Source organism: Neopelma chrysocephalum, unplaced genomic scaffold (assembly GCF_003984885.1).
Source record: "Neopelma chrysocephalum unplaced genomic scaffold, ASM398488v2 Primary Assembly neopelma1_59, whole genome shotgun sequence".
NCBI lineage: Eukaryota > Metazoa > Chordata > Aves > Passeriformes > Pipridae > Neopelma > Neopelma chrysocephalum.
Genome location: NW_020897714.1, coordinates 27,330,997 through 27,344,784, shown reverse-complemented (window position 1 = coordinate 27,344,784; position 13,788 = coordinate 27,330,997). Strand labels below are relative to the sequence as shown.

Below are 13,788 nucleotides of genomic sequence, written 5' to 3'. Positions count from 1 at the left end.
GCCCTACCCAAATGATAACACACAGACTCACGACTCCACAATAGTCATCCAGCTGGACTCTCTGACAGAGGTTTGTACTTTCTTTGGCAAATGACAGCATTGCTTCATCTCCTTGAACCATCAGGGCATGTCAAAGAAGCCATGCAATTAACACTGTCTAAAACAACTGGTGTTCCCTAAGCCTTTTAGTTTCTGCTTTGAAAATGCGTTTAATTGCAACCTTGTGTTAACCTGTAGAAGCAAAAGCACGCACTTCTGTTCAGACACAAGGTCAGTTTTTCCCTTTCCTTAACCTTTCTTTTACTTAATATTTTGGAAATTGTGCTCTTTTGAGGAATATTGTATCCTATGCAATTGTAGTTCAGTAAGCAAGCCACAGTAGAGTGTAAGTAATACAAAGCTGCACCAGCTTGAATTTACTGTGAGGCTGGTGAGGCACTGGCACAGGTTGCCCAGAAAAGTTGTGGATGCCCCATTCCTGGAAGTGTTCAAGGGCAGTTTGGATGGGGCTTTGAACAACCTGTCTAGAGCAAGGTGTCCCTGCCCATGGCAGGGGGCTTGGAACTGGATGATATTTAATGTCCCTTCCAAGTCAAACCTTCTATGATTCTATGAATTTTCCTGAAGAGCCTTTCTACTTGAAAATCAATAATTAATTCCCTAACACGCAGAACAGCTCTGCACTTCTCACAGGATGCCCTGAGGCAGAAAGCAAAAAACTGACATCTGGACAGGAAGGGAGCCCTCGACATAATGATCTGTCAGGAGAGTGTGGGTAAGCAAGTAGGACCTCAGACCCCAGCACTGGCCATCACAGGGAGCATCAAATCCCACATTTGTCAGGGACACAGGTTCTGTTCAAATAGACTTGCAGAGTCTTGCTGCTCTCTTCCGAAACCCAGTTTGTCATCGCCAAGGTAGGAGTGAAATGATTCCAGCATCCCTTTAGCTGCCATCTGCACTCCCACAGGGAGGGGGCTCAAACTTGTCAAATGCCTTAAATTAAAAAAACCAACCTCTTACCTCAGAAGTGTCAAGAGGTGGCAATTTCAGGATAACAGACTGAAGCCACTGGTCATCAGCAGAGCACACTGCCTATGATTAAGCATGAAAATTGGTCCCCAGAATCCAATCCCCAACTGCACTGGGGACAGCAACTTTTGAAGATTCAGAGATTCATAGAGAGACTCTCAAATTCAAAGTGGTAACTTGTTTAGGAAACAATACTGGTCTTTAAGGACAGAAGATAAAAGGGAGTTTGGATTACAGCAAATATGGTTTCTCTTACTGGCCCTCCCTCTTTTAAACAGCTATTTTTGATCTCTATTGTCAGGGAAAGAATGAGACATATCAGTAGCATGAACATTGCAGGGAAGATATTGCTGGAAGATGACCAGGGAAAAGGAGCAACCTGGCATAGAATGGTCCAGTTTGCCTGGCAGTGTGGGATGTGAGACTGATGAGGAACCAGATCCTGCCCAGCCCTCCCTGTCTGCTCTGCCTACCTGCAGCACAGGCACAGCTCACACACAAGCCATGATTCTCTCACCCAGGACAGGAAAAAAACAAAACCAACCAATAAACCGAACAAAAATCAGAGCTACCGGAGTTGGAGAGGCTCATATATATTTTCCACAGATGCATGTGGGGACCAACTATTTAAATGACTATTTAAGGATATGCATTGGAAGCTCCCTTGAAAGTCCACCCAGTTCTGTTAGTACCCAACTGGACAGCATGTTTTCAAAAAATCAGTGGCTTTTTTGTTCAGTTGGGTTTTTTTTAACCTTTTACTTCCGCTTAAGAGTCCGCCACAAATCATTTCACCTCCCTTCAGGAAAACCGTGTTTCAGTAGGTACTGCTGGTAGCTGATATTCTTCTGCCTAATTAATAACCTCACACCCACTAAATATTCCATGCCGTCAGACACTGCCTGAGTAGACAATCTCCTGTACCAGTAAACACAAGGCAAGGTTGGGCCTTTGCTCCCTTCTTCACCAAGGCCTGAAGGATTTGTCTCGTGATGAAAGCCTTCAAAAAGCTACTCTGTTCCTGTGTCTCAGTTCACTCAGACAGGTTTGCTGCTAAAGATTTTTCCCTAAGAAGGAGGATTTCTTATGTTGCATAGCTTTTAATTAATTGGGGCACCTCAGACCAGAAGGTCTGCTTGCTCCCCCTAAGTGAGCTTCCTAAACAACAAAAACATGCTTAACATGTGGCAGGGTTATGGTTCAAAAGTTCATTTGGGCTTAGCTTTGTGCTAGAAAACAGTTTTGACATGTAAATTTACACAGACTCAGATTTACCAGAGGTTTAGGAGGCCTAGAAGGCATTTAGAGCATGGCTGTGCTGGCTGTGAATAACACATGAGCGTGCCCATTTCATGTTGTTACACACTGCACTGTCATAGCTGCAGTCAGAGAAGGGATGACTAATGCTGAGCAGACACACAAACAGACAGATCCCTAACAGAGTCACAGAGGAAATTGGAGAATTTCAGATGCAGAATCATCCAAAACATGTACCTGTAAAAGCAGGGGGACTGAGATTGAGTGGATCAGAATAATCGGGTCGGGAAGGACCTCTGGAGATCATCTGGTCCATGCCCCCATTCTAAGCAGGACTGACTTCAAAGCCAAATCATGGTGCTCAGAAGCAAGACAAAAATATTTTTTGAGATGAAAAACTGCAAAGAGAATTCAATAGTTGTCGGGAGGGGAGTGCAAAGTAACACGTCAACATTTCAGCATCTTTGGAGCAAACAGTGTAAGTCAGGATTTCTCTGATTTAATGCTTTCAGTGCAAACCAGGAGGCACTCTTAAACCTGCAGTGTAAATACCAGGTGGGAAAACAGAGTTTGTGAGGCATTAAAGGTATGAATCACCCCTTGCCAAGACTCTGGTCTTCTCTTTGAAATACTTCCACCTCCTAGCAGAAGCATCAGTAACATCATTTTTTGGCTGGAGACCATACATTGAACTTATTTCACCGTTTGCCACCTTGCCTCTCCAGGAGAGGAAAGCCCAGAATGCTCAAAGGCACCATTTGTATCTCCTGGATATTACAGCTCCATGGTCCCTGCACCTTCTCCTGTGACCTCTGGTCACATCCAGCAAATCATGCCCATTTCTCACTGGGAAGCCACTTTTTTTTTGTAGTTGGCTGCTTTCACAACAACAAGGCCCAAGAAAAATAGTCCACACAGTTTCGGTGCCTTTCCTAGTGCAGCTGCATCCCAGGCAGGACTTAGGCTAATCCCTCCTGAACAGCCTTGTTGCTCTTGCCTTGCTACAGAGCAGCTTGCTGCAGCCCTCCTGACATTGGTTTAATGCTGATTAGTCCCGACACAATTCTGGTGCAGGCTTCCTGCCAGGCGAGGGAACGAACAAAATTGGTTTGCGCACAGACCAGACGACAGCTGCAGTCACTCCAGCTCAAATCTGTTGAATAAGGACCCTTTTCTTGTTTACCAAGATGAGGCTAAATTAGCCCAGCATGAGACAGAAGGACAGAGCAAATCCTAAAAGCCAGCGATGCCAACCTGGCTCTGAAGGTGCGAGATGTGACTTGGTCAGGCCCCGTTAGTTGTGCTCAAAGAAGCCACAGGGGAAGCATAAGCTTTGTGTTAAGTGAATCCCCCAACTCGGGGAAGAGCTGGAGTTTTAAAAAGAAAGTATTTTTTGGGAGGGGAAGATTACAAACAGAACGCCCTCAGGTTTTTTCAGAGCCAGAGAGGCAGTTCGTGCACACTTTACTTGGAGCATATTTTTCCCTATATCTTTTTCTTCCAGCCCTAAGAGGAGAAAAGCCTCCAGCCTTCATGAGGCCCCTGTACAGGGCCCTTAAGGCAATGTCAAGCCCTAACCTCTACCACTTTTTCCTCCTGTTCTGATTTTTTCTTATGCTGAAAGACTGGAATCAACTTGCATTTCTCCGGCTGACTTCAGATGCTTGTATTACAGTATTTGGAGCACTGTAAAGCTTATCAGGCATACACGTCACCACACTGTTGCCAAAGCAAAATTCAACACGCTTTCTGTCAAAAGTCATTCTGGTACACGGTTATGGACAGACAGTCTTCAGGTGCAAAACCATTAAAACTGATAATATACTGTTCAGGTCACAGAACATAACTAAAACTGGGAGGCATCAAGATTGAGAGAAGCACTACAAGTAAAGGTGCACTTAGATGATTGCTGTGCTTGGTTTAGAGATGGGGAGATAGGGAAAGAAGGAAAAATAAAGACAGATTCAATCACAAAGGAAACAATGGTATCCCTGTCTATGGCATGGGGGTGAGTGAGGTGGTGGGAACTCTAAGGTTCCCTCCAATCCAAGTCTTTCTGTGATTCTATGAATCAAGTTATTTTTCGACAAGATGCTTATATCTTTCTCATTCACCTGTTCTCTCGCTAAAACTGCATTACACATAGCCATGGAAGCTGCCTGAAGAGCAAAAGGTTAAGGGCATGCTTTTTGTTTGATGGTGCAGTTTGAAGGGAAATTTCTATCATCTCTTGAGCATATGCTTCCATGCTCCTCTCCAGGAGAGCACCTGGGACTCCTGTGTGCTGGCCCTCCACATGCAAAAGATACTCAGCAATCTCAGAGATGCTTTAAAGAGAGCGTCCACAAAGCTATGAAAGTGTCTAAAATCAGATGCTCTTATCAGCATGCTGTCAGTAAGTACCTATATAACAGTATTAGCTATGATGCTTGTTTTTAAAATGCACAGGGTATCCCGTTTGGAAGGTTTCCCGCTCAAGAGTGATCCATTGACTTCATCTGGAGGATCATCTCTGTTTGCAGAATGACACACAGATCTCTTGACATGAATCACAGAATCCATCACCTTCCCAGAGGCAGCACGTGCACAGAGGCAACAGTTGCACATGAGCTGCTTTCCCAACTTTTGTCAGCAAGGCTGGTATTACTCAGGCTCTTACAAAGTGATTTAATGGAGAAGTAACACTGCTGAGCTCTATGGTATTTGCAAAATCTTTAAACCCATATCCAAAAGTGGATACAGCACCATAGGATTTTCCTTCTACATATAAGAAGAGCCTGGCTTTTGGCACTTGCAGGGTTGGCTGCTCACTGATTGGGGTTTATGGATTTGCTAAATAACAACTCCTTTGGCCTGGGCATCTCAGCTCTGAAGGATGCTCCTGCCCATCACATTTCCTTCCTCAGTCACCAGAAACAAATCTCCTGCCCATGTCAGCCACAGTTCAGGCACCACTTTGCCTGGTTTCCAATCCCTGCATGGCCTGATCCAGTAAGGAAGCAGGCAAGCTTCCAGTGTTTTACAAGCACAGCACCCTCACAAAATGCAGCTACAGCTTTGTGCTGGTTTTGGCAGGGGTAGAGTTAATTTTCTTCACAATAGCTAGCTATGGCTTGGATTTGTCTTCCATAGTCACTGTTATGTGTGATGGAGCCCTGTTGTCCTGGGGATGGCTGAACACCTGTCTGCCCATGGGAAGGGAAGAATAAATTCCCTTTTTTTTCTGCTTTACTTGTGCATGCAGTCTGTGGTTTACCCATTAAATTGTCATTATCTTAGCCCACATTTTCTAATTTTTACTCTTCTGATTTTCTTCCCCATCCCACTGGTGGAAAGTGAATGAGCAGCTCTGTGGGGCCGAGTTGCTGGCTGGGGCTAAACCATCACAAACTTCTTTTTAAGAGAATAACAAAAGTCAGCTCTAACATGGTGCAATAGGTAGAACATTTGCCTTCACGCATGAAAAATTTGTAAAGTTTTTTGCTTGCTGGAGCAGGGCAAAACTGGGTCTAAATTTTCCCTCTCCCACCTCCCAGAAGAGATGATATCCACCAAAAATGGCTTGCTGCACGATAACAGAAGTGCCTCATCAATAAGTTGAAAAGGACACATGCAAGAAGGATCTCAGCCATGATCCAGTGGTCAGTATGTTGTGTCAGTGCACAAATATTCCTGGGATCTGCTCCCTGCCCAGCCTCACGTGCATGGGGATCTTCCTAACCAACACTTAAATAGCAGTAGTCTCAAGGTGGTATCTCTCAAGTGATGTGTTTAGCCATCAAAGGAGATTCCAGCAACTAAAAGCATCTAAAGAAAGGTATTCCTTATTTTAGGCTTGCTTCATATATCATCTACAATACTCCAAAAGAGCAATACGGTATCTTTTATAAAGTTCATTTAAAAAAAAAAAAAACAACAAAAAAATCAAAACCCAAACAAAATTTTTTCCTGTTAACAGGATTTGGGGCCCATACATTCTTGAACAGCAAGGGAAGAAAGAGCAAGGGAAGAAAAAAAATAATTTTGTTCAGGACCATCAGAAGGCAAGCTGAGGTAGGGGAAAGGTAATTGTGTCTTTGAAAGAGTGAAAAAGAAATGCAATAATTAACTTTTCTTGTACGTTTATTAGTGCCTATGTAACTTCTGTTTCACATATACTAATCATAAATGAATAAAAACACAAAGCTTAATAAAAGCTTTTCTTATATCCTACTCATTTTAAAAAAAAAGATGTCTCTCTTCTCCACTCAGGTATGGCCCTCAAGTTTTAGGACAACTGTATCACATTGCCTAAAAATGTAGAGCCTTTCTCCACTTTATAAAGACCAAATAAACCACAAGCCTGAAGGACTTTGGCAGCTATCTTTGGCAATAAACGGTATCCTCCAATGACTTGGGTACCTGCAGAAGAAGGCGGCATGTCACCCTTCTGACGGCACAGTAGGGCTCTCAATATCACAGCAGGGTTCCCAGAGCTACCAGCTGCTACTTCATCATCCCCGCAAGCAACTCCCACCAAAATTCCACCAAAGGCAGCTTTTGCTCAGAGGGAAGAGAAAAAATAACAGTCTTATTGATGGATGTTGAAAAGAAAAAAAGAAACAGTTTTAAAAGACAAAAATGGACACAAAAGGGGAGGGGAAAGTACAAACTGAACTTTTATGCCTATATATTGACAAGACAGAAGTGTTACTAATTTTAAATTCAGAATTTATTCATGCAGTTAACAGCTTTTCTGAAGTTCCTCATTTTATCTCCAAGACTTACTGTATCTATCTATGTATCAAAGACTGAGGAAGATTTTAAGCATCTCAAGATGAACATCAATAAACCACTGGTTTCTGGAACAGTAATTTCACTTCCCTGAAAGTTGCAGATGGGGCAGAAAGGCCAGTCTCTTAGCAGTCAGCAACCGTCAATAAAGGGTTCAGTAAATTTACCATGGCAGACTTATTTACTGCACCAGTGCTGGAAAGTCACTTCTGCGAAAACATGATTACAGGTGAAGCTCAGCAGAACTCTTGGATCCAACAACAAACAAGCAGTGCACTCCTCGTTCCATCATCCCTCTGAGAACAGGCACTCAAATGAGTTTCTGGTAATCCCTTTGCTACACTATTGCCTTGTGACTAAGTTGCACAAGTCACCTTTCACACCGACTGTCACCTCGAGTGACTGACTAACGCCATTGCTGGTCTTGAGTGAAACTTCGTAGCATGCAAAGTGTTTTGATCACTGTTACATATAGATTTGTAAGATTCGATATGGGAAAATCTAGTGATTTGCCACCAGCCCTTTAAGACATAAGGCTTAGTCAGGTACCAAACCAGCACACAGTTGGCTGGCTCTTGGGGAGATTGTGGGGTTAGAGGGATAGGAGGATCTCCAAGGCAGGGAGGTACAGTCAGCTGTTTGGCTAGCAGGAGGTAGTACAAGAAAAGAGAGCCCTAGTCTTTCTTTCATCCCTGTTCACCTGTTTTTCTCAACTTCTCAATTGCATTGTCCGCATTTCAATCTTGTGATTTATTTAATAAAATAAATTTAAGCCAAAATATCTTTTATGTTGACCTCAAACTGCTTCCAATAGAAAAGGTTTCATGCCAAGTGATGGATAGAAGATATTGTCTTCCTTCGGGGCAGCTGTCCCAAAAATCACTGTCTCAAACCCTCTATCCTCTGGATATTCTGGAGAAAACAACACAGCTCTGAGGTGGCCATCCCTGGGCTGTACATGGCAGGACACAGCCAGGCTGGCTTCCTGGCACCAGCAGGACAAGGGGTGAGAGCACCCCAAGCCCCAACCCTGGTGCCAGGCAATACACACAGGCCAGAGCCAATTTGCTGACTCAAAGAGTCCACAACCAAAGGCAATCAATTTATCACAAAGTGTGATTGATAAATAGGTGTATATTGCTACGGTTTGTTGCTTTGCTCCCTTCCCTCCCAACAACCGAACATCTTATTCCTATTCCTAATCCCACCGGCCCCAGGTAATCCTGACACTTTAGCACTGGTAAACAAGCATAGATTGCTCCAGGAGGCACCATGTTGTGTAACAGAGCTTGATATTATTCAGAGCAGAACCCCAATTCCCAGTTTGCAGTCCTGCCATTTTCCCTTCAGTCCCTCCTAAACCATCTTTGTTACAACTCCCTATTTCTTTACTTGCACATGACCCGAGTCACAAACAGCACTATAAAAGAGAAAGAAAGCTTGCATTATATGATTATGATCAGATTTCCTTTGCTCCTCATTTGCGATGATCTTCTATCCAACCTTTACAATAATCTAAAAAGCAAGGCAAACTCAGGCATCCAGAGAGAAGATGGAATAAACATTTGTCTGTTTTCATGTGTCCTCAACTGTTATTTATATAGATGTCTAATTACCCCAGGCTTTTTGCAGTACAAAAGCTGACTTCAGCCTGCGCTCATGCCACAGGGCTTGTGGATGTTTTCACAAGGCAAAGCTTTTGAACAGAAACCAGAACAAGCCCCAAGAGGTCAGTTCCCAAGCAGATAACATGCCTTCCCACTGCTACTATTCACCCCTCTCCCCTGTGGAAACTCCGTGTTCACCAGCATTAGTGAGATAACAGCAGTGACATCTCAATCTGCTGCCCAGGGGAAGTCAGGCAGAGGAAGGGGCTCCCTGGGAGAGGCAGCTCGAGGCCAACCCAAAGTGGGCAAGTGCCACAAGAGATGCTGGTTGCCTGCTCAGCACCACTCGATGGAGAGGGGCTGTCCCAGCTTCTCACTAACGTGTGCAGGAGCAAGAGGGACGTGGGGCAGTCCCACCACTTACTGGCAAGTGTTTTCTCCCTTGCATCCCTTCAGTGGTTGCCCAGGCCCTGCCAGGTCCTCTCTTGTGTCCTCTCCCATCTCCAGGCAAGAGCAGCCCGGTGACCTAATCTCCCCATTTGCCTCTCCAGTGAGCTCAAGGGATGAGCACCTGGAGATGGCAATGGTGACCTGATATGCTCTTGTGCTAGCAAAAGTAGATGGCAAAACTGGGGAGACCCCTCTGCTGCAGCCAAAGGTGGGTGTAGAGAGAAGATAAGAGAGAGAAAAGGACACCACAGCTCCCACCAGAGCTGCCATGTGCCCTTTCTCCCCAGAGACGTCACACAAGGGAAACACCACAAAATGCCCCAGCTGTGAGGAAATGATTGTGCTCATTCTCAGATGGTAAAAATCAATCATGCACAAGGCAAATCCACAGGAGACCTGGGCTCCATTTGTTCCAGCGCTCAAGGAACTGCTGGTTGTTTGCTTTAAATATGTATTATTTCCACACAATAGCAGTTAACGTACCACTTATTACTCCCACCATCTGATAGGAAGATGTACATTGATGCTGGTTTGTAGTTGGCATGCAAGTCACCTCCTGATAACCCAGGAACTGTCTCTTAGAATTGCACACAAAGAGCACTTTGCAATTTAAGTTGACTGGTAGTAGGAGAAAAAAATAAATCCTCTTGCAAGCATAACAAAAACCTGTTTCCAGTGTTTGTTTCCATCGTCTTCTAGCTACTGTTGGAAAACAATAGCAGCCCCTAATCCTCAGAAAGATACACTTCCACTTAAAAATACTGCACAAAAATGAAAGAATAAATTGGAAATTACAAACTTGCAATAATGACAGCAACTGCTACTAGAAGATTTTCTGTGCCCTTCTGGCTCCTATTTAGCAGGTTTCTGTTCCAGTGTAACCATAGGAACAGCAGTGAAGAGTCTCATTTAAAAGCCTTCACTTCAGCTGGTAGGTTAAGTTATGAGACTGCAGTGGGCTTGAATATTAAAAACATTCAAACGGCTCTAAAAAAAGCTCAATTTGTATTGTAGGAGACAGACATCTGTGTTGTAAACAGACACAGTGCCCCACCAGCAAATAGAACAAATCAACCCTACTGAAGGAGGTTGCTAAAAATCAGGCTCAATAAACAGGTTAAGAATACAAATTGTGAATTGTTTAACACATTAAAACTGAAACCATATGTTTCCTGTGGCTGTTGTTTTGTTTAACAGACCACAGCAAGACAACTGGATGAACAGTGACAGTCCTCAGTAATATGACAACTTCACAGCAATGTTCACCCAAACCAGTAAATTTAATATCCTAAATTTTACCTAATCATTCAAAGTAAAAAATTCCACAGTTCTGACTCATCATCTTTCTTTCAGGAAATATGAAAAAACACAAGTTAGCTATCTTAAAAGAAAGCCACAGGAACCAAGCCAACCAAATACATAGCCCCAGCAGACTAGGGGTGTTAAAGGGAGCACTCAGGAGCAGGTGAAATAAATAAATTATGAATCAAAAAGGTGTACCTAGGTGCCCTGTATCTATGCCCTTACACCTTTCTCCTAAAGAACTTAAGACAGCCACTTACCCTAAAGCATCTGTGACTTTTCACACATTAGCAGGAAACCATAATGTCCCTTTTTTATAGGTTAGTGAATATGGTAACTTTTAAGTAATTATTATGTCCACGGTCTAAAGAAAAAGTGAATAATCTTTTGTTACTTATTGGTACAATTTGCTGCCTAAATTCAGAAAGACCATAGACATTTTTCAAGCAGTTACAAAAACCACAGGATCTCTGTAAGACCACATCAGAGATGAAGCAGAATATAAAATGAAGCTTCAGTAACCATCTACATACATTTTAGCGAAAAGGATTTGCTGTCCTTAAAGTGTCTGCAATCTTCTGCCTAATTTCTCATCCATGCTCCTGCTCCACAGGCTCCAGCTTGGTAGAAGGCAGGAAGAAATGAATACTTTGTTCTCCAGGCTGCCATAGCATCACTTGTCAAGTATTTAGAAAGGATCACACACATCCATATTTTTCTTTTCATAACTTGAATCATTACAATTTTGCTGGCCCATTTACAATCTTCTGTCTATTGCTACTGTTCCAACATGGTCTTTGGTCTGTCTTACACACATTCACTTTTAACTAATGCAGAGGCTTTGTCCCCACAGGCCACTATCTGCTTTGTCTGCAGCAATCAAATTTTCAGGAGTGTTTGAGATCTCTCCCTGCAAAGTACAGCTGATGTGGTAAGTAACATGGAAAAGCCCCAGTACTTTTATGTTCTGTGGTATAATGTTGGTCATACCTAATCAGAGCTTCAAAATTATGATCTTTGTAGCATTAGAGAAACCAAATAAAACGTAGGCTCATGCCTCTTTGAGCTTTTCACATCCAAGCCAGAGCCAGCATCCTTTACTGGCTGGACTGTCATCAGGAGGAGACTACAGGTGTTCTACCAAGAAGGTTTGTACTGGCTATAAATAGGCATCACAAGCTGTGCTTGTAGTTAATTTTGGCTTTATTTTAAGGGAGAAATCAAAGTTTTCTATTTCCCGTGCCCTTGTTCTAAGCACTTGTGCAGCTCAGCCAGTTCCCTTTGCTACAAGTGCCACAAAAAGATCTCAGACATCTCTGGTTCAGGTTTTCGCATTTCTTTCAAATAAATCCCCTCATTATTAATGCAAAGCCCCATCCTTGTTTTATTTACAGATGGTAAGTGATGCTATGTTCAGATCCACATATAAAATTTTCATGTTAGACATCTGCAAGTTAATTACAAGATAAAAGTCTCCACAAGCTCCAGCGCATTGCATGGTAGGCTGGCGATGCCTCAGAGGTGATTTTAGCCTCTTGTGTTAAAAAGACACCTGGAGGATGGGAAGGATATGGAGAAAAGGAAGCAAGCAGCACCAGCTTTAAACAGTTCAGGGAAACTGTTTCTGATTTCACAGACAAAAGAAGCTTTAAATTTCTGAAGAGTGGAAATTTTTCTTTAAATGAAGAAAGGTTTTAATGTGCATGGATTAAAAAAATTACAAAAGACATTTTCTCTAGAATGTGAAACCTCAAACTTGCAAAAGAAAACTGTGAGAATACAGAAGAAAGGAAAGGAAGAATGAAATATGTGAAAACCAACCTGAAATGTGGAATGATGAAAAATATTGAATCACCTCTTTTTGAAAGAAGGTTCCCATAGCTACCTTACCAAAAGGTGGCTTACGAAGGGATAATTGTGGGGTTTTCCAAATATATAGCCAGAGACTCCCTCTCAGGAGGATACTGCTCATTCCTGCCCTCCTTCCCACTCCCTCTCCCACACATGCTACTGCAAGGCAGTCCAATACTATGCTGCTATTCAACATGACTGCATTTATAATTTACACCAAGGAAACCACTGCAGTGAGAGAAACCTGCGCTTGAAGAGCCCGAGGCTCTTCACTGCTTTGCAACAGCCATCCCTGCCGTGAGCTAGGGACATTTTATTATTTTTTAAAAATGCATTCATTATTTTTAAATAAAGGATCAAATGAAGAGAACTACCAGTTTTACAGAACCATTGAACCACAACAGCTGCAAACATGAACAAAAGGCCATCTTAGAAACATATGCAACAGTGCCTGAGCTCTGCATATCGCAGACACGGACCATGTCACTGCAAGTGGGATGCTCCAAAGCATTGCCAAGTCAATCATTACCTACAATCCTTCATTAAGGGTTATGCAGTACTTCAAATGGTGCCATGCCATTGACAATACTTTCATAAAGGAAAAACACCATGCCTGGCTAAGCCAAAAAGCTAATCAAATGCCCACAGAGAAGACCCATAAGGTGACACCACTCACCTGACTGGGATGAGCTCAACGCTGTCAGGTGAAACACCTAGCTGGATCATCAGATGGATAAAACACAGGATCAAATCCTGGGAGTTTGGGCAGGGACTTCAATCTCATGTTGAACCTTGTAACTGCATTACAGAATTAAGATTCCTCTTGTGCTCTGCAGCTTTCCTTAGGTCAGAGAGATTTATGAGCCCCATTAAGGAGGTGGTGATGAACAACTGCTTTTTACTTCCTGGGGCAAGCTGTTTTATAAATATGAACTTAGCGTCTTAAATCCATGCAGATTCCTGTAACCGGCACTGCTAATGTCATACTTTATTTTCCGATGCTTCCTCCCTACTATTCTGAAGGAGAAGAAGGGCAGGGGAAATCCTGTTCACATGCATATTTCAAGATGATCTTTGCCTGCTTGAACTCACACATTGAACATCAAGTTCTAACATTTTAATGCGATGGTTCAACCATGTTTGTTGTAATTAAAGTTTAACAATTTTTCAAAGCAAGATTTTAAGCTCTACATTAATATTTCACAATGTGCTGCATTACCTAGGTGCCATGCCCTACCAAATACTTTACACAACCTGCAAAATCTTTTTATTCAGCCAGATCCTGGAGTTCTCCAAGACACATCAAAGCAGTGACCTGTCTCCTGCCCTGGGAAAATGCACTTCTTCACACAGCCCCCCAGAGCCACTACTGGCCTTGCAATACAATCAAAAGGTTTGTCCTTGTAAAGTGAAGGTAAACCTTGGAAAATGAACTACAGGATGACGTTGAAAAGATGTATCAATTTATGTTTTATACCATAAGGATATTTAATCTTCTCATCAATGACAAATGGGC

The 13,788-nt window shown here is 42.8% G+C and overlaps 1 protein-coding gene across 5 annotated transcripts in view; it reads right to left on the bottom strand.

Moving 5' to 3' along the window:
- The window catches only part of DENND5B (DENN domain containing 5B), a 113,655-nt gene that overhangs the window by 76,476 nt on the left and 23,391 nt on the right, over positions 1 to 13,788 (bottom strand). Inside the window, exon 1 of one of the 5 annotated variants that reach the window (XM_027680623.1) lies at positions 6,691 to 6,724. The exons of the other annotated variants lie outside the window; for them this stretch is intronic. Within the exon in view, the coding sequence (XP_027536424.1) occupies positions 6,691 to 6,709 (19 nt within the window). The 5' untranslated portion in view covers positions 6,710 to 6,724. Of the gene's footprint in view, positions 1 to 6,690; positions 6,725 to 13,788 lie in introns of those variants that run through there. 5 annotated transcript variants of the gene reach the window in all.